We start from the raw sequence: 26,865 nt of genomic DNA, 5'->3' as shown, positions 1-26,865 counted from the left end.
TTAAGCCATAACTCAATTGATTACTTTTTAAAAGATTAAATTGTGCCAAAATTTGAGGAATATGCTTAATTTAAATTGACACAAATTAGGAAAAGCAAACAAAATGTCAAATTTGATTTTTTTTACATCTTCTTGGGAAATAGTGGGCAATCTAGGGTTTAAGTTTTTAAGTTAGCTAAGGAGTAAGGATACTTATGTTGGTTGCTACTCGGAAAACCCAATGGCTCCACTGTACAAAAATTTTGTACGTGATCTGAACCTTTCCTAGCTACCATGTGTTCTTTTAAGTTAAACTTGTATCTCCTGCGGAACTTAACACGTTTGATTCCAAGTTTAACTTATATGTTCTTTTAGGTTTAGATTTGGATCTCCTGCGGAACTTAACACGTTTGATCCAAATCACCTAGGTTATAAATTCAATTAAATATTAGTTTCGAAAATTGGCTTCCAATACTGCATGGCGAGGCACTTGGCCTTCTTGGATATGGGAGCAACCACCACCGACTAGACAAAGCCTTTTAAGGAAAGTTAATATTTAATTTCCTTATATAACTCTAGGTTAACCAAAAGGAACAATCAAATCAAAGGGAAAAAAGAAAAAGAACACAACATCGAAATTAAATTCGAAAAACAAGAATCGAATGCCTCTTCTATTTGGTATTTATACAAAGAAAAATTAACTAGTATGATGCGGAAATTAAATACTAGTTATACCTCTTCCTTGTATGCTAAAAATCTCGAGATCTTCTGTCGTATCCCTCGCCTCCTCTTAGACGTCGTGTGGGCAACGATCCTCCAAGACGAACACCACCCGGAAAGCTTCTCCTCCTTCTCTAGAATTCGGCCACCACCACCACAAAGGAGCAAAAGAGAGCAAAGGGAAGAGAGGGAGAGGGGCCGGCCACTTGATGATCTCCGACAACACAATATCAATTGTTATGTTTTTCAAGGCCTCCCCTTCCCCCCTTCTTATATTAGTTTCCCAACGGAAAATTATGGAAAGAGTTTTATAAAAAATTAGACTCATTCCTATTTCCTTTTAATTTTTTCTTTTTCTTTCATTTTAATTAATCAATCCTAGATTGATTTATTAATTAAACAACTATTTATTGATGTTTAATTATTTGACCGGCCCCTTGCTTGGGCACCAAGCAAGGTGGCCGACCACTTATTAAAAGGGAAAGAAAGAAATTTTTTTTATAAAATTTAAAAGAAGAAAACTTCTAATAAAATTTTACAAACTCTTTTTTTTTTCTAATGTGGATATTAAAAGGAAAGTTTTAAAATTTAAAACCATGTTTTAAAATTTAAAGCATCTCTAATAATATTTCTTTTTAAAAGAAAGTTTTATAAATTTTACAACTCTCTTTTAAAATCTTATGACCTAATTTAAATTAGGAAAATTTTATAAATTTTTAAAATCTCTCTTTTTACAAATTGTAAATATCTGAGGAAATTTAAAAATTCAAAAACAACCTTCCTAATTTAAATATTGCGGCCGACCCCCTTGCCCAAGGCAAGGGCCGACCACTTCTAGAGAATATGTGGTCGGCCATTGCTTGGTCACCAAGCAATGAACCGACCCCTTCTTGGACACCAAGATAGGCTTTTCTTTGGATGGACTTGAGACTTTATTGAGGCTACAACAGGGACCTAGAGGAGAAATTGGTTTTGGCCTTCTGATGAGCTTGAGTATCCCGTGCTCGCCCCGAACACACAACTCAAGTTCATCGATAATAACTCATTTCACTAGAGAGTTATTACCGCACTACCGCACCAATCCCAAATTACATTATGAGCTCCTTCTTATCATGAGTGTGTTAGTCTCCTTGTGTTTAAGATTACGAATGTCCACTAATTAAGTGAGTTACTGACAACTCATTTAATTAATATCTAGCTCCAAGAGTAGTACCACCCAACTTTATTGTCATGTTGGACTAGGTCCACCTGCAGGGTTTAACATGACAATCCTTATGAGCTCCTCTTTGGGGCATTCTCAACCTAGATAACTAGGACACAGATTCCTTCTATAATCAACAACACATACTATAAGTAATATCATTTTCCCAACTTATCGGGCATATTGATTTATCGAGTTAAACCTCACCCTTTGATAAGTCAAAGAAATAAATATTAAATATACATGCTTGTTATTATATTAGAATTAAGAGCACACACTTCCATAATAACTAAGGTCTAGTTCTTTTACTAAGTCAGTACAAAAAGAACTTACCTAAATGATCCTACTCAATACACTTAAAGTGTATCAGTGTAATTTATTAGTCAAGATAAACTAATAGTTAATTACACTACGTCTATTCTGATGATTTGTTCCTTTCTATCTTAGTCGTGAGCAACTGTTTATAATTTATAGAGAATCGACAACATGATCTTCTAAGTGTGACTCCGCACTCCATGTTATCTACTATATAAATTAATTGAACAATTACATTTAACAAATAAATGCAAACATTTGACCAATGTGATTCTTTATTTCAAAATAAATGTGTACAAAAGCTATACTTTTAAGTATACACTCCAACAATCTCCCTCTTATACTAAAAGTCTAAGCTGCCATATCTATTGTCATACATCTGATTCTCATCCCCTCCACATGCCGATCAAAAGCTTTCGCCGGAAGGGCCTTAGTGAAAGGATCTGCTAGGTTATCTGCTGATGCTATCTTGGCGACGACAACTTCTCCTCGCTTAACGATGTCTTGTATCAGGTGGTACTTGCGCTCTATATGTTTACTTGCCTTATGGGCTCGTGGTTCCTTCGAGTTTGCAACTGCTCCACTATTATCATAATAAATTGTGACGATCTTGGGCAAACCAGGAATCACATCTAAGTCCATTAGAAAGTTCTTGAGCCATACAACTTCTTTGGCTGCCTCAGAGGCTGCCACATACTCAGCTTCGATGGTTGAGTCTGAGACGCATTTCTGCTTAACACTCCTCCATGCAATGGCTCCACCTCCTAAAGTAAACACATAGCCTGATGTAGACTTACTGTTGTCCCCCTATCTGATTGGAAGTCCGAATCCATGTAACCCACAGGGAGTAAATCGTCTGCTTGGTAAACTAGCATATAATCTCTAGTCCTTCTCAGGTACTTTAATATATGCTTTACTGCAGTCCAATGTCCTTGTCCAGGGTTACTTTGATATCTGCTAACCATGCCCACGACAAAACAGATATCAGGTCTCGTACACAACATTGCATACATAAGGCTTCCTACAGCCGAAGCATAAGGAACTGCCTTCATGTCCTCAATCTCCTTTGATGTTTTTGGAGACATCTCTTTAGATAAGGCTACTCCATGCCTAAAAGGTAAGAAACCTTTCTTGGAGTTTTGCATGCTAAAACGAGCAAGGATTGTATCTATATATAAAGCTTGGGATATGCACAACATTCTTTTCTTGTGATCCCTTATAACTTTGATCCCAAGGATGTGTGCACATTCTCCTAAGTCCTTTATATCAAATTGTTTGGACAACCATACCCTTACGTCTGATAATACCTTGACATTGTTGCCAATTAACAAAATATCATCTACGTATAGTACAAGAAATACCACCATATTTCTGTTACACTTCTTGTATACACAAGACTCATCCGGACACTGAATAAATCCATATGACTGGATTACTTAATTAAACCGGATGTTCCAAGATCTTGAAGCTTGCTTCAGTCCATAAATGGACCGATTAAGCTTGCACACTAGATGTTCTTTGCCCTTTTCAATGAACCCTTCTGGTTGCTTCATATCGATGTTTTCTTCAAGACTTCCATTAAGGAAAGCTGTCTTGACATCCATTTGCCAAATCTCATAATCCATATGAGCGGCAATGGATAAGAGTATCCGGATAGACTTAAGCATAGCTACCGGCGAAAAGGTCTCCTCATAATCGATTCCCTCTTTCTGAGTGTACCCCTTCGCAACAAGCCTTGCTTTGAAGGTTTCTACCTTCCCATCTGTCCCTCTTTTCTTTTTATAGATCCACTTGCAGCCAATGGCTTTTACACCATTAGGTGGTTCTACAAGCTCCCAGACCTTATTAGAATACATAAATTCTATTTCGAAATTCATTGCCTTTTGCCAAGATACTGCATCTATATCTTGGAGTGCTTCATCATATGTCCGGGGATCTGGTTCATGTTTGCCTGGGATCAAGTCCGAAGACTCACCCAAAAACATGAATCTCTCGGGCTGCCTTACAACCCTCCCACTATGACGAGGCACCGTCTGTGGTTGTGTATCATGTGTGACACGTGTTGCAGTCTCTTGTGGTACTTCATCTTGTACTGTTGGTACTGAAGTAGACGTGTCCTTTCTAAGTTCTTCTAGAATAATTTTACTACTGGGCTTGTGATCCATTATATAGTCTTCTACTAAAAACTGGGCATTGGTGCTAACAATGACCTTTTGATCTTTAGGACTATAAAATAAACCGCCTTTCGTTCCTCTGAGATACCCCACAAAAATACGAACTTCTGTACGAGATTCTAACTTATCAGCATCTTGTTTCAGCACATGTGCTGGACTACCCCAAATCCGAATATGTCTCAGACTGGGCTTCCACCAATTCCATAATTTTGTGGGAGTAGAAAATACTGATTTAGAAGGTACTAAGTTCAAAATGTGCGCTGCTGTTTCCAGAGCATATCCCCAAAACGAATTTGGTAATTCTGAATAACTCATCATCGATCTAACCATCTCCATAAGAGTCCTATTCCTTCGTTCTGCTACACCATTCTGTTGGGGTGTACCAGGTGCGGATAATTGGGATTGAATCCCGGCCTCTGATAACTAATTCCTAAACTCTCCTAAGAGGTATTCGCCACTACGATCAGACCGTAGTGTCTTGATACTTTTACCTAGATGTTTCTCCACATCAGCCTTGTACTCTTTGAACTTATCAAAACACTCAGACTTGCGGCGCATTAGGTAAATGTATCCATATCTTGAATAATCGTCTATAAAAGAGACAAAATATTCAAAGCCACCTCTAGTTTGGATAGACATAGGACCACACAAATCAGAATGAACCAATTCTAACGCTTCTTTGGCTCTATACCCCTTGGCCTTAAAAGGTCTCTTGGTCATCTTACCTTCCAAGCAGGATTCACACGTTGGAAAGTTTTCCAACTCTAATGGACCCAAGAGTTCATCGGCTACAAGCCTTTGAATCCTACTTAAGTTAATATGACCAAGCCTTAGATGCCAAAGATGTGTTTGGTTCATTTCTGAAGGTTCATTTCTCTTATTAGAGTTAGAAGATGTGTTATTAATTTCCATATTTTGCTTGGTGGGAGAAATTGGATTTAAAGTATATAAATTGTCAACCAATGCACCAGAACAGATAATCACTTTATTTCTCTTTATAACCACATTGTTACTAAAGGAAACTGAATATCCATCCAAATACAGTTTAGAAACTGAAATTAAATTCTTTCTAAAACTGGGTACATAAAGACAATTCCTTAAAACCAATTTCCTATTCCTATCAAATGATAAGTAGACGTCTCCCACTGCAACAGCCGCCACCTTAGTAGCATTGCCCATGTAGACAGTTATCTCTCTATCAAATAGTCGCCGGGTTTCCTGGAACCCCTGCAAAGAATTGCAGACATGATCAGTGGCTCCCGTATCTACACACCAGGTGCTGGTAGATAACACCGCTAAACATGTTTCAACTACTAGAGTATGAGATATACCTTTATTGTTCTGTTTCCTACGAGGACAGTCTGCCTTCCAATGTCCAGTCTGCTTGCCCTTCGGCTTCTTTATTCCAGCTTTTTGTCCTGCACCTTGAGGTTTATTCACCTTCTTTGCTGAGCCATTTTGTTTCTTCTTCTTCTTGCCTTTCGGCTTAGAAGTAGAACCATTTTCAGCATAGTGAATTTGAGAATGTTGACGAAACAACCCTTCGGCTGCCTGAAGTTCTGTCAGAAGTTCCGCCAATGAATACATCCTTTTATTCATATTATAGTTCAGGCGAAAATGCTCAAAACTTCTGGGCAGCGTTTGGAGGATGATATCGACCTGGGTTTCCCCATCAATTTCCCCTCCAAGAACTTGTATTTCGTTTAAGTAAGCCATCATCTTGAGAATATGATCCCTCACGGGAGTCCCCTCAGTCATGGTGGCTGTCATTAGTTTTCTCATTGCCTCTTGCCTAGCAGCCCGATTCTGATGTCCGAAGAGTTCCTTGAGATTGTTCATTATATCATAGGCTGTTGGTAAGTCCTGATGCTGATGTTATAATACATTTGACATCGAAGCCAAGATGTAACACCGCGCCATCTCATCAGCTTTTACCCATTTACTATGATGCTGAATCTCCTCTGGGGTAGAATCATTGCTAGGTGTTTCTGGGCATTCCTCTGACAGTATAAACTTATAGCCCTTAGCAGTTAAAACAATGTCCAGGTTTCTTTTCCAATCTATATAGTTGGGACCAGTAAGTCTGTTTTCTTTTAGAATAATGGCAGTGGGTTGAAAGTCATCCTAAGAATCACAAAATAAATTTTGGTCAGAACTCTAAATTTAGAATAATATTGATTCCTCAAACAATACTATTTTAAATTAACCAACATCTTAAAACACTGTGAATTTTGTATGCTACGATAGTGTGGACGTATACAAATTCAATATTTATAAAAGGAGGGTTTATCCCATTAATTTTATTATTTTGTCAACCTAACTTTTTGACAAATAAAATTAATAGTTGGTTTCCTTCGGTCACACAAATAATAGCAGTGACTCCGATGGGGAGGATACTATTAGACGTGCCTAAGTATATACCATTACTTGACACTAAGTCCATTAATAAGATTGTGCCCCTTCCGATGGGGAAGATCACACGCTCTTAATTAATTTCCTATAGTCATCCGAAATGGAAGTTTGGTCTAGTGATCCGCAAACAAACTCATCCGATATGGAGGAAGACACTCAGAGCCAACGTGCAAGTTTGTTTGCATCACTTACAAACCAGTAATGGAGACCGTAGAATTCACTAAAATAAATTCCTCTCCCACTTAGTTATTTAAAGTAAGGAATTTTGATGATGCTAGCCTACTAAACATGTACACTAACATTCACACACAGCACAATACAAAAGCAATAAATAGAAAAACTAATTTTCAACTATTATGGCTTTTATCTATTTTTGTCCTCCATGTGTCGTCATCCCTAGCTGCTGCCATCTTTGGCCACCGCCACCGGGTCTAGTTGTCGCATCCATCTTGCTCCTTGTTCCGCTGCGCCACTCTGATCATCAAAAGGTTCCACGCCTTGCAAGATTCGATCCGCGACATAAATAGAATTTTATATTTTTCGATCCTATATTCCTCGAAGGAATGTACATGTAAACTAGATTAAACATAAAATAAAATTTACATCCATCGATCCTATATTCCATAAAAGGAATGTACATGTAACTAGATCAAAAAAAATAAAATCCTAATAAAACTAAATACAGCTCCTGCTATATTTTATAACACAATCATGCACACACAATAAAATTTCCTTGACATGTCCAAGGGTCCAATCACACACACAATATCTATAAGCCATAATAATTGGATGTTGCATCCACAAAGTTAGCATATCCTACTATTATCCTGCCTAAATTATGTATGACATGTGCATAATTAAACTAATACCAAATACACAGAGGCAAAACCCTAGCTCTGATACCAATTGTTGGTTGCTACTCGGAAAACCCAATGGCTCCACTGTACAAAAATTTTGTACGTGATCTGAACCTTTCCCAGCTACCATGTGTTCTTTTAAGTTAAACTTGTATCTTCTGCGGAACTTAACACGTTTGATTCCAACTTTAACTTATATGTTCTTTTAGGTTTAGATTTGGATCTCCTGCGGAACTTAACACGTTTGATCCAAATCACCTAGGTTATAAATTCAATTAAATATTAGTTTCCAAAATTGGCTTCCAGTATTGCATGGTGAGGCACTTGGCCTTCTTGGATATGGGAGCAACCACCACCGACTAGACAAAGCCTTTTAAGGAAAGTTAATATTTAATTTCCTTATATAACTCTAGGTTAACCAAAAGGAACAATCAAATCACAAGGAAAAAAGAAAAAGAACACAACATCGAAATTAAATTCGAAAAACAAGAATAGAATGCCTCTTGTATTTGGTATTTATACAAAGAAAAATTAACTAGTATGATGCAGAAATTAAATACTAGTTATACCTCTTCCTTGTATGCTAAAAATCTCGAGATCTTCTGTCGTATCCCTCGCCTCCTCTTAGACGTCGTGTGGGCGATGATCCTCCAAGACGAACACCACCTGGAAAGCTTCTCCTCCTTCTCTAGAATTCGGCCACCACCACCACAAAGGAGCAAAAGAGAGCAAAGGGAAGAGAGGGAGAGGGGCCGACCACTTGATGATCTCCGACAACACAATATCAATTGTTATGTTTTTCAAGGTCTCCCCTTCCCCCCTTTTTATATTAGTTTCCCAACGGAAAATTATGGAAAGAGTTTTATAAAAAATTAGACTCATTCCTATTTCCTTTTAATTTTTTCTTTTTCTTTCATTTTAATTAATCAATCCTAGATTGATTTATTAATTAAACAACTATTTGTTGATGTTTAATTATTTGACCGACCCCTTGCTTGGGCACCAAGCAAGGTGGCCGACCACTTATTAAAAGGGAAAGAAAGAAAATTTTTTTATAAAATTTAAAAGAAGAAAACTTCTAAAAAAATTTTACAAACTCTCTTTTTTTTTTTTCTAATGTGGATATTAAAAGGAAAATTTTAAAATTTAAAACCAAGTTTTAAAATTTAAAACATCTCTAATAATATTTCTTTTTAAAAGAAAGTTTTATAAATTTTACAACTCTCTTTTAAAACCTTGTGGCCTAATTTAAATTAGGAAAATTTTATAAATTTTTAAAATCTCTCTTTTTACAAATTGTAAATATATGAGGAAATTTAAAAATTCAAAAACAACCTTCCTAATTTAAATATTGCGGTTGACCCCCTTTCCCAAGGCAAGGGCCGGCCACTTCTAGAGAATATGTGGCCGGCCATTGCTTGGTCACCAAGCAATGAACCGACCCCTTCTTGGACACCAAGATAGACTTTTCTTTGGATGGACTTGAGGCTTTATTGAGGCTACAGCAGGGACCTAGAGGTGAAATTGATTTTGGCCTTCCGATGAGCTTGAGTATCCCGTGCTCGCCCCGAACATACAACTCAAGTTCATCGATAATAACTCATTCCACTAGAGAGTTATTACGGCACTACCGCACCAATCCCAAATTACATTATGGGCTCCTTCTTATCATGAGTGTGTTAGTTTCCCTGTGTTTAAGATTATGAATGTCTACTAATTAAGTGAGTTACTGACAACTTATTTAATTAATATCTAGCTCCAAGAGTAGTACCACCCAACTTTATTGTCATGTTGGACTAGGTCCACCTGCAGGATTTAACATGACAATCCTTATGAGCTCCTCTTGGGGACATTCTCACCCTAGATAACTAGGACACAGATTCCTTCTATAATCAACAACACATACTATAAGTAATATCATTTCTCAACTTATCGGGCATATTGATTTATCGAGTTAAACCTCACCCTTTGATAAGTCAAAGAAATAAATATTAAATATACATGCTTGTTATTATATTAGAATTAAGAGCACACACTTCCATAATAACTAAGGTCTAGTTCTTTTACTAAATCAGTACAAAAAGAACTTACCTAAATGATCCTACTCAATACACTTAAAGTGTATCAGTGTAATTTATTAGTCAAGATAAACTAATACTTAATTACACTACGTCTATTCTGATGGTTTGTTCCTTTCCATCTTAGTCGTGAGCAACTGTTTATAATTTATAGAGAATCGACAACATGATCTTCTAAGTGTGACTCCGCACTCCATGTTATCTACTATATAAATTAATTGAACAATTACATTTAACAAATAAATGTAAACATTTGACCAATGTGATTCTTTATTTCAAAATAAATGTGTACAAAAGCTATACTTTTAAGTATACACTCCAACAACTTAGGTAGGTAATCTAGGTATTTTATCTATGCTAACTTGCCATGCTTTGCTTGCCCATAAAATGCCATGACATCATATTTACTTATTTGTGTTTGCACTCATGCCTTATTATGAAAAACACAAAAATACCATGTCATGTCATCCATACATCATATAGTTATAGGAAGTTTTCTTTTGAGAATTATTTCTTGTTGATGTATGCCATAACATCATCATGCATCATTTTAATTCCTTGTTTATTAAGGACTAATGACATTAATTAACAAGTAACATCCTTGGTGGATGTCTATAATTCAAAAATGCTTAGATAGATATGCATGATCACTAGATTAGGGCAAAACCAAACTTTACATCTCACAAAGACCCATGAGGTGACTTGTATGTGTTTGAGTGCACATTAGATACAAGTGAGATGTTAGGATGATGAACAAAACTCAAAGATGTTGATGTAGTACATTCTTTTGAGTTTTAAGTTCATCAAAACACATAGTTATGTGTTTTCCCATCATTGGGAAAACTAATGTACAAATCATGTGCATTAAGCCCAAGGAACATGGTGGAATATTGGTTTTGAAAATATTTTTAAAATATTTTTGGAAAACCTTGGTGAAGGTCATCTTTTGATAGTAATCACCATTGAAAAGTTAAGCACAAACTTGGAAGAAAACGCTAAGTTTTTGCAAGTTTTCAAGTTTGTATCAATCTTGGAAAATATAAGGTATTTTCTTATAAAACTATTTTTTCATGGTAATATATGCCCTAAATAATGTCTACACAAATTTTCATGATTTTTAGAATTTTAGGGAATTTTTGGGGAGTTTCTGAAATTCACCGCAAGTGAATTTCAGAACTATCAGGAATTCAATCGATCACCCGATCGATTGAAGGGTCTCAATTGATCGGGCGATCGATTGAGAGCAAGCTTCTCACGAACAGAAGCTTCCTGGATCGATCCACCGATCGATCCAACCCTCCTGAATCGATCAAGCTGGTTTAATCGATTGGGACCCAACTCCAATCGATTGAGGAAGCTGATTTTGGTTGGGAAAGCCTGATTTCAGCATTCCAAACCAAGTTTAGTCTAGGAAACCATTCCTAACCCCTCAAAATACATGTGTATACATAAAAGGGGTGTTTTCATGTTGAAAACAAGGATGGATTGATTGAGGAAGACTAAATTGAAGTTTAGGTTGAGGTTTGATTTCAATTTTGAATTTTTGAACATCAAAACTTCAAAATTTGGGTTTCCTAAAGGTTTAGGGATTCCAAGTCATTGTTGGTGCAATGATAGAAGTTCACGACCATGTCTTTAGGGGGAGTTACTCTTTAAGGACATGAAAATTATTTTTCATAAACCTTGGAAGGTGGTTAACCTTCTGGCGTGTAAATGCTTAAGGTTGAGCATTTAAAATTAATGGGGAGTGGATATCCTCATTGTTTAAGTGGTGTTTGCTCATGGATGAGCATTCGATAAAAATGAAGGGTATGAGACCTTCATTTGGATTATTCAAGTAGTTAATGCTCAAGGGTGAGTAGTGATGATAATGAAGGGTATGAGATCTTCATTATCGTGTTGATCACAACGAGTGAAGTTGTGAACAGCGATAAGCAACTCTTCAGGGGGAGAGGTTGTGTTTGATGTGTGCCAATAGGGGGAGAATGAGTGGTTTAAGTTAGACCCTCATTTCCTGAAGAGGAAGGTTACCCTCTAGGAAAGGAGGAGAATGAAGGGAACCATCATTCATACTTTGGCATGAAGAGAGTTAAGACTATGGGATTAGCTTAACTCAAAGGTGTCATAACTTAAAGGTATTGTCAAACATCAAAAAGGGGGAGATTATTGGTGCAATATCCCTTATGTCAAGGTTGACCTAGTTGACCAAGCTTGAGTCTTGGTTTGGGTTTCGATGTTTGACAATATATTGGGTTTAGATGATATAGACAGTGCAGGTGCAGTTGTTCATTTGAGGAGATTGTTGATACAATTTCCGTTGGTCAAGGTTGACCAGTTGAGATGTGAAGGAGAGTCAAGTAGGTCAAGGTTGACCGGATACTTGACTGGAAGGTCCTGGTGAGTGAAGCTAGGCAGGAGTAAAGTCCTGGTGAGTGAAGCTAGGCAGAGGAAAATCCTGGTGAGTGAAGCCAGGTGAAAGACCTAGTGAGTGAAGCTAGGCAGTGAGGAAATCCTAGTGAGTGAAGTTAGGTGAAAGTCCTAGTGAGTGAAGCTAGGTGAAAGTCCTGGTGAGTGAAGCCAAGTAGAGGAAAATCCTGGTGAGTGAAGCCAGGTGAAAATCCTAGTGAGTGGAGCTAGGTGAAAGACCTGGTGAGTGAAGCTAGGCAGAAGGGAAGTCCCGGTGAGTGAAGTTGGGTAATGGAAAGTCCAAGTAGGTCAAAGGGATTGACCGGATACTTGGCACGAGGAGAAAAGTCCAAGTGGGTCAAAGGGATTGACCGGACACTTGGTGAGAGAGTCCTAGCAGGTCAAGGGTGACCGGATGCTAGGCATAATGTACCAACAGGTCAAGGTTGACTGAATGTTGGTTTGGGGGGTTTGAGACTTGGTTTTGGGCAAAAACCAGCAGTTGGATCGATCAACTGATCGATTGGCTGGAGCCCAATCGATCGGCCGATCAATTGGCTGGAGCCCAATCGATCGGCCGATCAATTGGGGAGTCCCCGCGAGAAGCCTTCGCCCCAATCGATCAGTGGATCGATTGGGAGGCAGTCGCGAGCGCACAGAAGCCTGCTGGATCGATCAGCTGATCGATCCAGAGGTCCCAATCGATCAGTGGATCGATTGGGAAGCTACGATGTGTCGCGATAAGCCCTGGATCGATCGACCGATTGATCCAGGCAAATTCCCAGAGTACAGAGGTGCTCTGGATCAATCAGTTGATCGATCCAAAGCCTCCCCGATTGATTGGGAGCAATCCAATTGATCGGGATTCGACCGTTGGAGCAGATAAAGGCCGTTGGTGTGCGTCTTCTTCGGTAGAACTTCACCGATTCATCTCAGATCTTCACTGTGCCCCCACAGCTTCTCCACAAAGTTCAGATCGCCAGTTCTTGAAGGTTCTTGGAGGTTTTCCAAATCAAGAGGCGGATCTACAGCTGAAGAAGAAAGCTAGGGTTAGGGTTTTCTTGTAAGCTTGTGCTGTATTTTGTTTCCCTTTCCTTTTCTTCTTGTAGTGTGAACTTGTAGGGCTTCTCCACCTTTGGTAGTTATCATAAAGGATGATTTTCTTAGTGGAGGTGTGTGTGAGTGTGTGGATCCTTGAACTAGTCACCTCCTTTGGAGGTGGATACCAAGTAAATCTACTTGTTAGCGTTGTGTGTGTTGTTTCTTGTACATTTTACTGCACATCTTTGAAGAAACAAGCAACGCCGACCACGAGCATGCGACGAGCTATTCACCCCCCCCCCCCCCTTGCATTTTGGTCCTAACAATCTTACTACTATTGGTATTTATGTTGATGTATCATCACCAAGTCAGTTTTGTTTTTGTGAATTAATGGATTCCATCTTACGTGAGGGCACTTCATTAGAAAATAAATCTCTACATTTATACAACTGCAAATAACAATAACTTCTATTAAATATGTGAATATTTCTATAGCACTAGCCAAGTGAAGGAAGTCAATGGATCATCACATGCTCCTAAATTTGTAATTATACATTTTAAAATTTCATTTCATAAATAATTGTAGCAAAAGGTGATTATGCTCGTTCCACATGCCACTTATAGCCCGTCCCCAGGTTATTTGAAAGGAGGTAAATCATGAGATTAGTTTACATTTGATCGCCAAGTGACTAGGGGTGAGAGGAGTTTTTCCCCGAGGGCATGCATTCATCGGAAATTGATCCATGCCCCCATTCTAATAAATTTACCACCATTTAGCCAACTGAGTACCCCGTGGGAACAACATTTCACAAACAAACAACTGTAAGCAACATAATTTATTGATTGATTAAAGGTATTATCAATGCAACTTTGAAAATAAAAAAGGCAGACATTAAAGTCTAGATGCATAACATCAACAATATAAGATAATCGATATTTTACTAAACTATGTTAGCAAAGTTCCAAATAATGTTAATCTATACATCATATTAATTTATTTACAGATTAATAAAGGCAAACTTATATGTTGTTCACAAGATTAATCAGAGCATGAAACTTCGACCACACTACGATTTCACTATCACTGTTATTATGATTATTTTTTCTACAATGATAAAAAAAATTAGACGAATATAACAAAGATGCCCCCGACTATAGTAAGGGCTATTTGAGAAGTTATCATTGCCTACACAATTTACATATTATATGGAATGTTGGTTGACAAAGTTTAACGAGTACTTGAAATTTTTAAACCTGGCATTACATACACCCAGCAACCAACACCTCGCTTAAACCCTGCTCTAATACAATAACAGAGAATTGCAAAGTCACTTCCTAGAACTAGGTTTTGTCAGTTTCAACTTCGTGGTCAGGAGGGAGGTGTGTGGTTAAGAGTAGCCACCTTCATGAAGATAGTCAAAGAAGAAGCTGCATTGGAGCTACGTTTGTTAGGTTTTCTTCGATCTCCTTTTCCGTGTACAATAAGCTAAAACGTTCATCAGATATGAAACTCCATCGAAGCGACAATTTTTATCTATGCTCTATTCTCCATTTTCTCTGACAAGAAGCTATACCATCATTGGAAAATATTCGACATTGGTCCAACGTTTGTCAACTTCTCTCCGTTCAACTTTTTCGCGCAGCAGAAGATCACTATTAGCTAGAAAATAAGATGTACTGTTCGTCAACCATCGCCTTTAGTTCGAATGAAGGTCACTTTCTCCGAGAAGAAATAAATATGGTTCGAAGTGGTCTTTTCTTTGGATGCATGTGAGATTATCGATTTTTGAGAAGGGTAAAATAGAAAATGAACCCACATGAGGCTACACGATTTCGACAATTACAAAACATCTATGCGATTTAGGTAAAACGCAAAACAAGCTACGTGATTGGGGAAATTGTCAATATTTTATTATAGTTATAAGAGTTTATTTTAATTTATGATTATCTAAAAATAATTAGTAAAAATTAATAATAGATATGTCTTTGGGTATTTGTCTTGTGATAGTGGTCACACAGTCAGGTCGCCCATGCCTGGCCGACTAGCTGCCTGACCTCGCTTAGAGGCTGAGGTCGTTCAACCCTACGCCCTCATAGTTGCCTCGTGGCAACCTGGCAACTTAGCTCGACAGTCACGGCCTTATCCGAGCAGCTAGGCCTATCATAAAAAATATTTTTATATTTCTTGAAGGATATTTTATGAAAAAGAGTATATTTTCAAATATGAAAGTGCAGTGTTTGAAAGTTAAATGTTTTCTTTGATAAAATGTCCTATGTCTTTTGTAGAACTCATCTTAGATGTCCTCACAATTCATTCCCAAATTATGTAACACGGAATCAATTTATAGCCTTCCGCTAGATGACTATGGGTAGGAGGAGTTTTTCTCTGAGGGCATATACTTGTAAGGATTTAATCTCTACCCCATTCAAGTAAATATGTCACCCTCTAACCAATCAGATACCTCATGGAGACAATGTCCTATGTTTCTTACTCCTAGATATTTTAGTAAATTGTGCATTATTTTTATATATAAAAGGTAGTTCAGTACATAAAGCTCCTACCAATATGGGATCACAAGGAAGAGTTATTATATACAATCTTATTCTATTCTATGAGAAATTATTTTCGAGACTTAAACATGTGGCTTCTAGATCATATGATACCAACCATATCATTACACCAAGCTCCACGTGTATGTATTCTTTTTATATAATATTTTCTCAAAAAACCGATAGATGACGTTTTTTTACCACCCTTACAAACTCATTATACAACCTTTAAAGCTAATGAAAAATAGGAGGAAGGAAAGGAAAATAGAAGATGAGAGGAAATTATAAGGTGATTGTTTAATCATCAGAACAAAAATGTAACAAAAAGATGTCAAGGGCAAAAACATAATATTAGTGATCCATTGCCCTATTGTAACAAATTCATCTCGTTTACACACTTATGCTCATTAGTTACCATCACATTTTATATCACCATTTTATAATATTAGTGATCCATTGTCCTATTACCCTTATTCCCCGCTATATCATAAGGTTGTAGCAATGGTGTTTGTCACCTTGCACACCAACTCCTCGAGATTATCAATGGTGAGCACCATATTATAATAAAAGATGATAACACTTATCATAATTTGTCTCTAGGTTATGGGAAAGGAAGTAAATTACGTGATTAGCTTATAGCCGATCGCCAAGTAATTAGGGGGTGAGAAGAGTTTCTCCCCAAAGGCATATACTCGTTCGGATTTGATCCTTACCCAATTGTAACAAATATGTCATCCTCTAGACAACTGGTCACCCTCGTGGGGACATGGTGAGCACCATGTTAACTCACAGAGTTTCTACTATTTTCTTATATATACCAGATATCTAGATTTTATAATTTAACTAATTTTATGATAGACCATCCAATCCCACATTTCACACATCAAGTAAATCCAAAAAGCTCAACAACTCCTAACATGACACTCATGTGTCACCATAAATTTAATCACGATAAGTACACCCTGCATGAGAATTAAACCCTGACTGCTTGAGAGAAAAGTCTCTTAAGATTTTCTACTAAAGGGCCTTGTTAATGTCGATATCAATTTCACTCTAGGTCAACAAGATGTGTCTACTTGGCAACACCCCAAGTTTGCCAAGTCATCAAGCTAAATCACCCATATCTGAGTCACACTTGATCGAGCCACTCTTGGTCAAGTTGAGCCGACCTGTCGAGCTAGTTTGAGATGTCGAGCTAGTCTGAGCTATTGTTTCACTCTGAGTCGAGCCATGGGGTTGAGCCCTCCAGTCTAGTGTCAAGCTAGTTTAAGATGTTGTTTCACTCTGAGTCGAGTCATGAGACTAAGCCCTCCAGTCTAGCCAAACTCTTTTACTCGTGGTCGACTGACCACAAGTAGACCTGGATTAAGATCTTCACTTTCCCATAATCTCCACATGTATCTTGTCCTCACACAGTCATAAATATCCCAAAATGGACTCTCGGTCTCTCTCTTTTTACTCTCCCTCTTTTCATTCTAATATCTTGGCACCATGATAATTTAAACATCGGAGGAGCCTTATTGGGACAACTCCCAGTGAGCCCCTTTTTAGAGCCGACCATGTCACAAGAAGAAAGCTTCATCAACAAGGGGTGGCAGATCGGTGCTACATAATTAATGCCTCTTTTTTAGCAGTGGAATCGAAAAGAAGTTAATCTAGTTATTATTAATAAAGATGCAGTCAAATGGTCTAGATCCAATATATATGTTCTCAAAAAGGGAACCTTCATAGGAAACCAGAAGAGGTTGGCACTTAAGTTCATGCACAAAGAATCAGAGGTGAGAGCACATCTGAACAGTGCCCCAAAGCAGACACCAAGCCTAAAAAATACCACCACCATGGCCAAGTATTCTGCCATGATGCCAACTTTGACTCCATCACGTTGGTGCATGCCCTACACTAACACCATGAGTTAGGCAGCCCTTGAGCTTATTCATAGCAGCCAGGCCAGTGCCAAAAGCTAAAGCTATCCTTTTATCATCAAGCCATGGCCACCACCAAGACTAGATGTTTTTCTTTGAGCTAGCCAAGTGAATTAAGGGTCATGAGCTTTTGGGCTTATTCATAGGATTCCTCACTTGGAGAGAAGAAAAGAAGACGGTGCATGATGAGGAGAAAGCAGCAGCCTTTGCTCTGCGCTGCACTTAGGCAGAGCAAAGAGTGAAACAGAAAAGCATGCAGTGTTGGGTGCTTCTTTCTGTTAGCACACTAGCAAGGCAGGGTTTGAGTGTGCATGTGAAAGTTTGGTGCTGCAGCATTTTGTACTAAAGAAACTTCCTTTGTGAACTTAAACAGTGTAAAACACAGTGATGCTTTGAGGTTAAGAGACGTTGGCGTGAAAGAGAATCTCTCTCCATACCCGTTCATAACTTCAAGTATTGTGATTCAATATAAACTAATCTCATAGTCACAAAACTCTCAACGTGGAACTAAAAATCCATTCACAATGGAGACTCTTCTATTCATCTTTTTTTCATTCAAAATTTTCCAACAGAAGCACCTTAGAACTGGACCAGTTTTGATCCAGGTTTGGAAACACTGAAACATGAGTTACTGTCTTGCTTTTGGTTCTTGTTGAGCAAAGGGAATGGATTGAGCTGTATTGATTGGGTGTATTGTAGCTCTATGTGTTGACACCATGGTCCATGTCTGCTTCCAGTGTTGTCGTTCTACAATGGGTATTGTCGTACCCGCATCAAGGTGAAACTCGAAAGGCAGCAGGAAGCAGAGCCATTGCAAAGGGAGAAAAGCTGCAGCCTGCCTTGAAGCAACGTCTAGCTCTTGGTTTGGCACCTGACCCATATGCTAGTTTACTTCTATAGGCTGAGTAAACTGAATAAACTAAGTGAATTGAGTAAGATACGAGTTAAACAAATCAGATGGGCTGAGTGAACAGAATCTGTATATTTGCTACAGCAGACACATTTCATGTGCAACAGAAGCTGCTGATATCAATCATCCAACTCGACCAATCCTGGAAACTATTGTCATGTCCCTGAAATGGAAGAAAGAGTAGTGACAGTAGTGTCAGTGTTCATACCGGAAACTGTCCATGACTCGAGATTGAACACACTGATAAAGACATTGTTTGGAATCCCTTTTCCTTTTGTCTTAAAATTTGTGTCGATGACAGAAAGTTGCCAACCAACTTCGCCAGCTGCATCAAGTGGATGTCTACATCTGATCTGATGAGTGCATCTGCCACTTGTATCACACCAAACCTTTCTCCAATCAGCTCTTACATATAGATTCTTCACTAAAAGGCAAAAGAAAAGAGTTTGTGCTGATCCAAACTATCATGTCCAATAGAGGTGTAACTTCTTTTTATTGATTTTAAACAACACAACATTCAGGTCTCCAATGGTCTTTGTACAAAGAAGATTAGCAGACTTAACCATAGTCTGTAGCCTGAAGTATGATGAATAGACATCTTTCTCCAGGTTGACATGAACAATCACACTGTAAACAAATAAAAAAGAAGCACAACCTTCAATAGAATACTCCAAAGATGCTTTGTAAGTCCAAGGAGAATACTGGGCAGCCGACTAACGATTGACAGTTTGTGATCTTGCTTTCCCATGAACTAGTTGCCAGAAGTCAGTGAGTAGCATCTCCCTTTTTACCATGACTGTAAAAAGACCCACCAAGCTGATGTCCTTCATTTAACAATCAATGCAGACATTGATTTCAGTCACACCCGCAACCTACACAAGCAAGACTGTCCTTCACACTTCTTTTTACCACAATGGCAGAGATCAGATTCCCTTCCCTTGAGGACCTGATACACTTTGCTCAAGTATCTTGTATTAATAGCAAAGCCCCACAAATGAAAGAACTTCAAGAAAAAGAACAAAAAAAAAAAATAGCGCATTGTCATAGACCAGCTCCCCACTCCTCTGAAAAATGTTGAGGAATCTCCATACACCTTGTAGCAACATCTGGTTGTTCTTCCTAAAAACCTTAAACAGAATACATTATATATATGGTTATATTAGAAGTTCTACTGCCCATTGTCCACTCTTAGGCAATTGTCGTTCAGTTTCCTTCTTTTGTGAGGTGGAGAACAGACCCTTTGCTCATTTCGATTGATGAGGCCACTTTGAATTGTGAAAGTACCATATGTGGCGTTTTTGAGTTATTGATGATATCTTTCTCCAGCGATTGATAGCAGTTGGCAATGCCTTCCTAAGATAAATGCAACCCAAAACACTTTGTACTTTAGATTATATCCTTTAGCTCTTTCAACACAGGAACTTCATACCTCTGACAATCCAATGCACCAAGATGCTGCAGTTACAGGGTTAATGGAATCCAGATCTTTGATCTCATCAGTTGCTCGGATTATGGCCGCTGCAGCAAGTGATGATGGACAGTGACTCAGGAACCTTATATCTGTGATATTATATGTTTCAGATTAGCAAGAACAATACATTGCCTTATCATCGATACTTAAAGAGATCACAACTTCATAACCTTTAATCGCTGCAAGTGTAATTTCGGTGGCCCAAGCAATCAAATATCGTGCATGTTTTCCTATCGGATCAATCTTGTGAACAAAGAAATCAATGAAAGTGAAAGGTGTCACAGATCGGAGCCTCCAATCCAATGCAGCCAGCACAAGAAGCTCCATTCTGAGAACTGTCCGAGGCTCAAAAATGAGCTTTGCACCCTCAACCTACCGACATCAAAACAAAGTGTAGCGAGTAGTCATTGATTAAGTATTTGCATAAGTTCACTGCATGGCAATAAATAATAGCTTGAACCCAATTACCTGCAAGTCTAACAAGGATGGAAGAAGTGCCTCCTCCATCTTTGTAGCTAGAGAGAGGCATGCCACTGAGAGAAGTTGCAATGCCCATTCATTTTGCTGCGCAAATAGAAATATTGTATACAATATTTGCCACATCTATCTCAGAAGAAATGCAATAAGAAAAGAGTTCCATAACACTACAAGCAACACTGTTCTGAAACCTTTTTCATTTGTTGTTGTTGGATGAATTGATTTTTATTCTCTCACCATCTCCCCTAGTCACCTATTTATTCATCTAATACAAAAGGAATCTTCCATTTCTTAGGATAAAGTAGCCCGTTGCCTAGTGGAAATGATCAGTTCCATTATACCAAATATTTGCAGTGCATAGATGGGGAAAGAGTACAAGGATATCAAAGCTTGTATAGTCTCTTGCATTCACTTCATTGATATAAGAACACTGCCTATTTTCTCATGGAGTGAGGAAAAAAAAACCCTCTTTTGAAATCGTCCACCTCACAAAACAGTCACATTTTAGTTCTTTGTCCCTAGAATCGCAAAAAGTACTGGAATCTGTTCAGTATTCAAGCAAAAAAGATGTGAACTACCAACCCCAGAACTTTAATCTCAGAAATCAACTCACCGGCAGACGGTGAGAAGAGAGGAACCGATCCATGTAGTTCACGGCAAGATACGCCGTCAGGGGACGGAAATGGTAGTACGCGTGCACCTGAAATAGAACACCAAGCATCCGTCAAAATCGGTGACCGATCTACGATGCGCTGGAGAGGAAAGAGGAGAGCGAGAGGGCAGGCCTTGAGGATCCAGGCGACGGCTTCTTGGCGTGCGGAGGAGTCGAGGGAATTGGAGCGGAAGCGGTCTGGGTAGCCACAGACGGGGGAGTAGTCAGCGGCGACCTCGATGAACCCGGCGATGGACTCCTCCGAGTCATCCGGGAACAGAGCGGCGGCACACGCAGCGTCCTCGCCGCCGTGGTCGTTGGCGAGATCGTCGGCGTTCTCGCTGCAGAGCAGGTCGAAGCAGGCTGCGTGGTCGAGCGGCATGGCGCCCTCATGGCTTCAACATCGTATTGCGGCAGAGCACCAAAACCCCCCGCAGAGACGGAGAAAAAGGAGGAAGAATAATATCTGATATATATCTAGAAAAATATTTCATTTGCCCCCCTTAAAGTTTCCTAAAATTTTCCTAAATACCTCCCCATATTTAATAATTTTTAAAATGCTCTTTAATATTTCATTAACACTAAATTACCTGTTTTACATTTCAAATTTCTACCTAAATTATCCATTTATTAACTTATAAGAGGATTTTTTCCCCACTACAAATGATAACTTTGGAAGGTAATAAGATATTTTGACATATACATTTTTTTCAAAAAAAAAAAAACACTAACTAAAATTGAGATTTTAAACCTAGTGTCTAAATATTTCTACCATTTATTCATCCAAAATTTTCCTATTGATCATCAGATAAATCTAGCCATAGAAATGGTCCAACACCACTAATAATTTGAACGTCATTTATCTGTGGTATGTTAAAATCAAATCCTCTTATTTGTTGAATATTCACACTTTCATTTATTTGGACTTTGCCTCTATTATCCTGTTATTATTATTATTATTATAGTAAAAAGATGATTACTTTCCTATGATCTCCCTCATAATTACATAGGAAGATAAATCACTATTATTATTAGCACAACAATAGTACCATTATACAGTGAGATTAAATTTTTGTCAGAAAAAGTTTGTGGTGTAACTTTGATTGCAGTTTGCAAGGTGGCGCACAGCATTAAATTGGTTTTTTTGACATGATGCTTTTCATTCTTCTTGTGTACTAACTACTTGGAGTCATACTTTGATATAGTAATCCATAGTCGTCTGTGATTTATCTCTTCCATATTATTCCTGAGACAGATTGATAAGGACGCTGAAAAACAAACGTATTCATCTTTTATCACCAATTGAGATAGCAACCCACACTAAATTCAACTCACATCTGATTGTAAAAACAATCACTTTTTTTTTATAAATATAATGATTTATGATTCAAAATAACAGCATTTTAAATTTTAAGTCTCGACAAACTTTTGAAATTTGGAATTCTTAGAAGGAAGAGAAAGAGAAATTAAGAGAGATATGAGTTAATAAGAAATGATTGAGTTCTTTTTATAGAGATGAAAGCCTTGTGGAAGAGTTTTTCAAGGAGGATTCTCTTTTACTTAAAATCCTATTAACTTAATTAAGTTAATTTTTTTCATTTTTCTTTTTCTTTGCTGCCGCATATTAATGCATGAATTAATTAACCTTTAATTAAATCAATTAATAATTAATTAATTTCTATCAATTTTCTCGAGAAATTAATTTGATTTCTCACCCCTTAATTGTCCCGTGCAAATTTATATTCATGCATAAAAATTATGTTATACTTTATAACAGTCTACTTTAAAATAACCGACCAACTTTCTATCCAACTTAATCAGTTAATTACTAAAAATATATATTTTTTTAAAAAAATCAATATTTTGGTAGTAGTTTTGGTTGAATTTATTACAATATTAGTTGAAACTATTATAATGCTTTAGTGTGGGTTAAAACTAGCTACTTCAACATTAGGATTACTTTAATATTGAAGATATTAGATTTATTTAGTAGACTAAATGTGGCATTAGATTATTTATTTTAGAATTAGTCCGATGGTAAGATTTGAATACTTGGTAAAAAAATTATTCAAAGTAGCCGGGGACTATGATGCAATATAAGAGATAGGACGGATTTCTAGACAACAAATATTTAAATCTAGGACACATTACACTTAAGAATTAAAAAAATAAAACTTACAGTACTTTTAAATAAAATCATTAAAATGTGAAATAATTCAATCGACATTAGAACAATCTTAATTAAATTAGTTAAAGTAATTTTATTGAAAATTATTTCATATTAGCAATTTTAGTTACAATGAGTTCAACCTCGTCCAACCTAAGCATTGAATGCGACATTACTAATCATATAGACGACAAAAATATATTTTATATTATTTTTTCGAATAAATTTAGTGATTTGTACATGAGGTGTTATCATAATGATGTCTGAGATTCGAATCTTAATAAAATTGAGATAAAATTTTTAGATTTACTTTCTCCGTGTTGATCATATTGATCATGTGACGAATTGCGCTGGAATCAACCAAACCGTCTCCGATAATTTTTGCTAAACTGCTAAGCCTTAAACCCATAAACCGAATGGAATCCGATGGTTTTGAAACCCGAAATCCGCTAACTCCTCCCAAGTCCTAACCCTAACACGAAGACGACGCCGTCACTCTCACTCCCCACGACGACGGCGGTGGTTGCAGCGGCGAGGAGCCAGAGAAGGTTCTAGCTGCCCCGATTTACGTCCGTAAGAATTCGAAGATAACTCTCCTCTCCCCGCCGCTGCGTATTTTCCTTAAAAAAATTTCGATCGGAATTAGGCAGAGCGCCTTCGTGTGTGTTCCACCGCTGAATCCAGCTTCATCTCGGGATAGTAGGATACCCAGCGTCAGGGGATCTTCGTTTGAGGTAGGATCGTCTACTTTCCCTTGTTGACGAAAATTTAGATATAAAGAAAAAACAATACTGGCATTATATGCATGTATAGTAGATATTTGAAATGCTGTAGTATTTCACCAAAAAAAAATGTTGTACAACAAAAAAAAACAATTTATTTTTATCATTTCTCCATGCTTAGTGTCAAAATGACTAGTTTTACTCAGTAGCAACTGAAAATTATCAATATTACTATTCTAGAAACCACTGTATTAAGAATTCCACATTGTTTCACATCTTGCCAAATTGAGATTGGAAAAAAGTAAATTACATTTTCAATACTCTACAGGCTATCAATAAGAGCTATAGAACTCATTCTTCTTGCGGGGAAAAATAATGGGCTATTGTCTGTTCACTTATTTGGTTAGAGACGCAATGAAAATAAGGTTACTAATTAGGGCCACATCAATTCAACTATGTCAACTTAGTCAATTTTGGTCGGATTGATTTTTTCATCCTTATTTAAGACAACTAGTTTGCTTGCTTCATTTTAGTTTTTTCGCTTTATCTCAGTTGCAGAAAGTTATAGGGCTGACACTGTACCAGGATGATTTATGAGGAGGATAGGACTAATTTTAATGATATATAAACTTGTTAAAATTGAAGGCTGATGGCGGATGCTATTTATTGTTTTCTTAAACGGGCTGCTGGTGTCTGTATAGATGTGGTTTTAATTGGTGATAGCTCTATGGTTGTGTATTCTGATATTGCTTCCAATGGATGTGTGGGGCTTGAAAATTCAAGGCTGTGGCTGGATTTAACTGAGATTGGAGTAGGATGGTGGTAGTGTAAGTGGTACATTAGTGTTTTTTCAACGTTTTTTCTTGTTTGTAGATCTTACACAGTATCGAAGAGTTATGGTAGTTTTCTGGAGGAGTTGAGTTGTAGTGAAGGTATGGCAACTGTACATATTTTCTTATACTGATACATACAAGTTCACTTGCATTTGTGCAAAAGAGAAAAGTTGCAAAAGTAAGATTAAAAGAAGTCAATATTACCACTTTGTCCGCCCGATAGTCATAAGTTCAATGGCCATATAAGAACCATACAGTTAACTTTATATTATCGAAGCTCATGGCTTGCTGTCATCTTCGTCAAATTGACAGGAATTACCAATGTCCTTGGCTTCAGTTGTAACTAGCTGCAAGTTTATGAATTGTCATTCTTTGCTGTTCCCGTGAAACTTTGTATATCATTCTTTTATCCAATGGTTTTTTTGTCCTAATGCATGCTTTGTGCATATCCTGATTTTAAGTAATTCTATTTTTATTGTGTTCTGTTAATTTTCTTGTGCTACATTGATCTATATTAGCTCATTTGGAGTGTTTTTGTTTATTTGGTATCTTTATTTTTTGCCAGACAAATTACATTCACTCATTTGTCTTGCTTGCTATAGTGTATCCATCTATGTATCTTCCTCAGTTTATGCTAAAGAGTGCAAGCTAACTTTTTATCAGTTTATCAGGTTTCATAATCTAAGGGAGTACCTCAAATATCTTAAAAGCACACACGGATTTACAATTAGCTTTCAGAACATTGCTGCAATGGCAAGTAATGTCAATGCTACACATGTTAAAAGCCAATCGAGTCGCCTTCCCAGGAAGCGGTTCTATCGGGCACGAGCACATAGCAATCCTCTTAGTGACTCCCACTTCCCAATACCCATAAGTCCTGCTGAGTTTGATTACTCCCATCACTATCCTCACTTCTTCCCGTCAAGCAGAGAACATCACAAAAATGATGGCGCACCTTTTCCCAAAGTAAAATTTGCTGATATCGGTTGTGGTTTCGGTGGACTTCTTGTTGGCTTATCACCTCTCTTTCCAGATACTCTAATGCTAGGCATGGAGCTTAGAGACAAGGTAAAAGGCGTTATTACTTTCAGTAGAAATTGATAATTCTAAAGCTAGAGCTCAATTATTATTTCTTATATAATTCTATATTTAGGTAACTGAATATGTGAAAGAGCGGATCTTGGCGTTGAGAGCTTCTAATCCTGGACAGTACGAGAATATTTCTGTAGTTCGAACCAATTCAATGAAATACCTACCCAATTACTTTGAGAAAGCACAACTGTCAAAGATGTTCTTTCTATTTCCGGATCCCCATTTTAAGGAGAAGAATCATCGGCGGAGAGTGATCAGCATTCAACTTCTCGATGAGTATGCTTATGCACTTGAATTAGGAGGTATCATATACACAGTTACTGACGTAGAGGAACTCGGAGATTGGATGAGATCTTGTTTGGAGGATCACCCTCTATTTGAACCAGTTCCTGATGAGGAACTTGAAGCGGACCCAGTTGTTAAGTTGCTGATTTCTGCAACTGAAGAAGGCCAGAAGGTTGCTAGAAATGGCGGTCAAACTTTTCGAGCTGTATACAGACGCATAAAGTTAGAAGAGCTATAGTTCCATTCTCTTAATTATCAGTTTGGAAATCCAGGAAACATTTTCAGAACATTGAGTTTTAATTCCGGTAATGCAACATAGTCAATTTTGGATGATGCTTTTACTAATCAATAAGAATGCTTTGTTGTTGAGCGTATTCAGTTCATTTTACCCTAACTAAGCAATGTCGGAATAGTTGGTGATGCACTCAATGAATCAGAATATCAGATCAAGTAAAGAAGGGTTTATTTAATACATCCTGGCATGGGCGGATCAGGATTTTAGGAAAGTTAAAAGTTCCTTAAATATAAAAATATTATCGGATATAATTCTCTAATTAAAAAAATTTAACATTCTTTTAGTAATTTTTTTCTCAATATATAT

General features: G+C 37.5%; 2 protein-coding genes across 5 annotated transcripts; one reads left to right on the top strand and one right to left on the bottom strand.

Moving 5' to 3' along the window:
* Positions 1-17,536: 17,536 nt before the first annotated feature.
* On the bottom strand, positions 17,537-21,602 carry LOC121996220 (cyclin-D2-1-like). Its single transcript, XM_042550099.1, has 6 exons — positions 21,299-21,602; positions 21,127-21,213; positions 20,505-20,600; positions 20,207-20,408; positions 19,995-20,125; positions 17,537-19,918 (listed from the first exon to the last, which is right to left on the bottom strand). Exons 1-6 carry the CDS (start codon positions 21,545-21,547, stop codon positions 19,769-19,771), a joined length of 915 nt encoding a protein of 304 aa, XP_042406033.1. The 5' UTR covers positions 21,548-21,602; the 3' UTR covers positions 17,537-19,768.
* A 2,150-nt stretch (positions 21,603-23,752) lies between these two features.
* Positions 23,753-26,597, top strand: LOC121996219 (tRNA (guanine-N(7)-)-methyltransferase-like). Of its 4 annotated transcripts, none has more exons than XM_042550098.1 (4): positions 23,753-23,905; positions 23,979-24,066; positions 25,551-25,955; positions 26,041-26,597. In XM_042550098.1, exons 3-4 carry the CDS (start codon positions 25,638-25,640, stop codon positions 26,500-26,502), a joined length of 780 nt encoding a protein of 259 aa, XP_042406032.1. In that variant the 5' UTR covers positions 23,753-23,905; positions 23,979-24,066; positions 25,551-25,637; the 3' UTR covers positions 26,503-26,597. The 4 variants fall into 4 exon arrangements, with proteins under 4 accessions (XP_042406032.1, XP_042406029.1, XP_042406030.1 ...); XM_042550097.1 differs by having other exon boundaries at positions 23,754-23,905; positions 25,559-25,955; XM_042550095.1 differs by having other exon boundaries at positions 23,753-24,066; positions 25,559-25,955.
* The last annotated feature ends 268 nt before the right edge of the window (positions 26,598-26,865 follow it).

Source organism: Zingiber officinale, chromosome 6A, assembly GCF_018446385.1.
Source record: "Zingiber officinale cultivar Zhangliang chromosome 6A, Zo_v1.1, whole genome shotgun sequence".
Lineage (NCBI taxonomy): Eukaryota > Viridiplantae > Streptophyta > Magnoliopsida > Zingiberales > Zingiberaceae > Zingiber > Zingiber officinale.
Note: the sequence above shows the minus strand (reverse complement) of the source record. Positions and strands in the feature narration are given on the sequence as shown.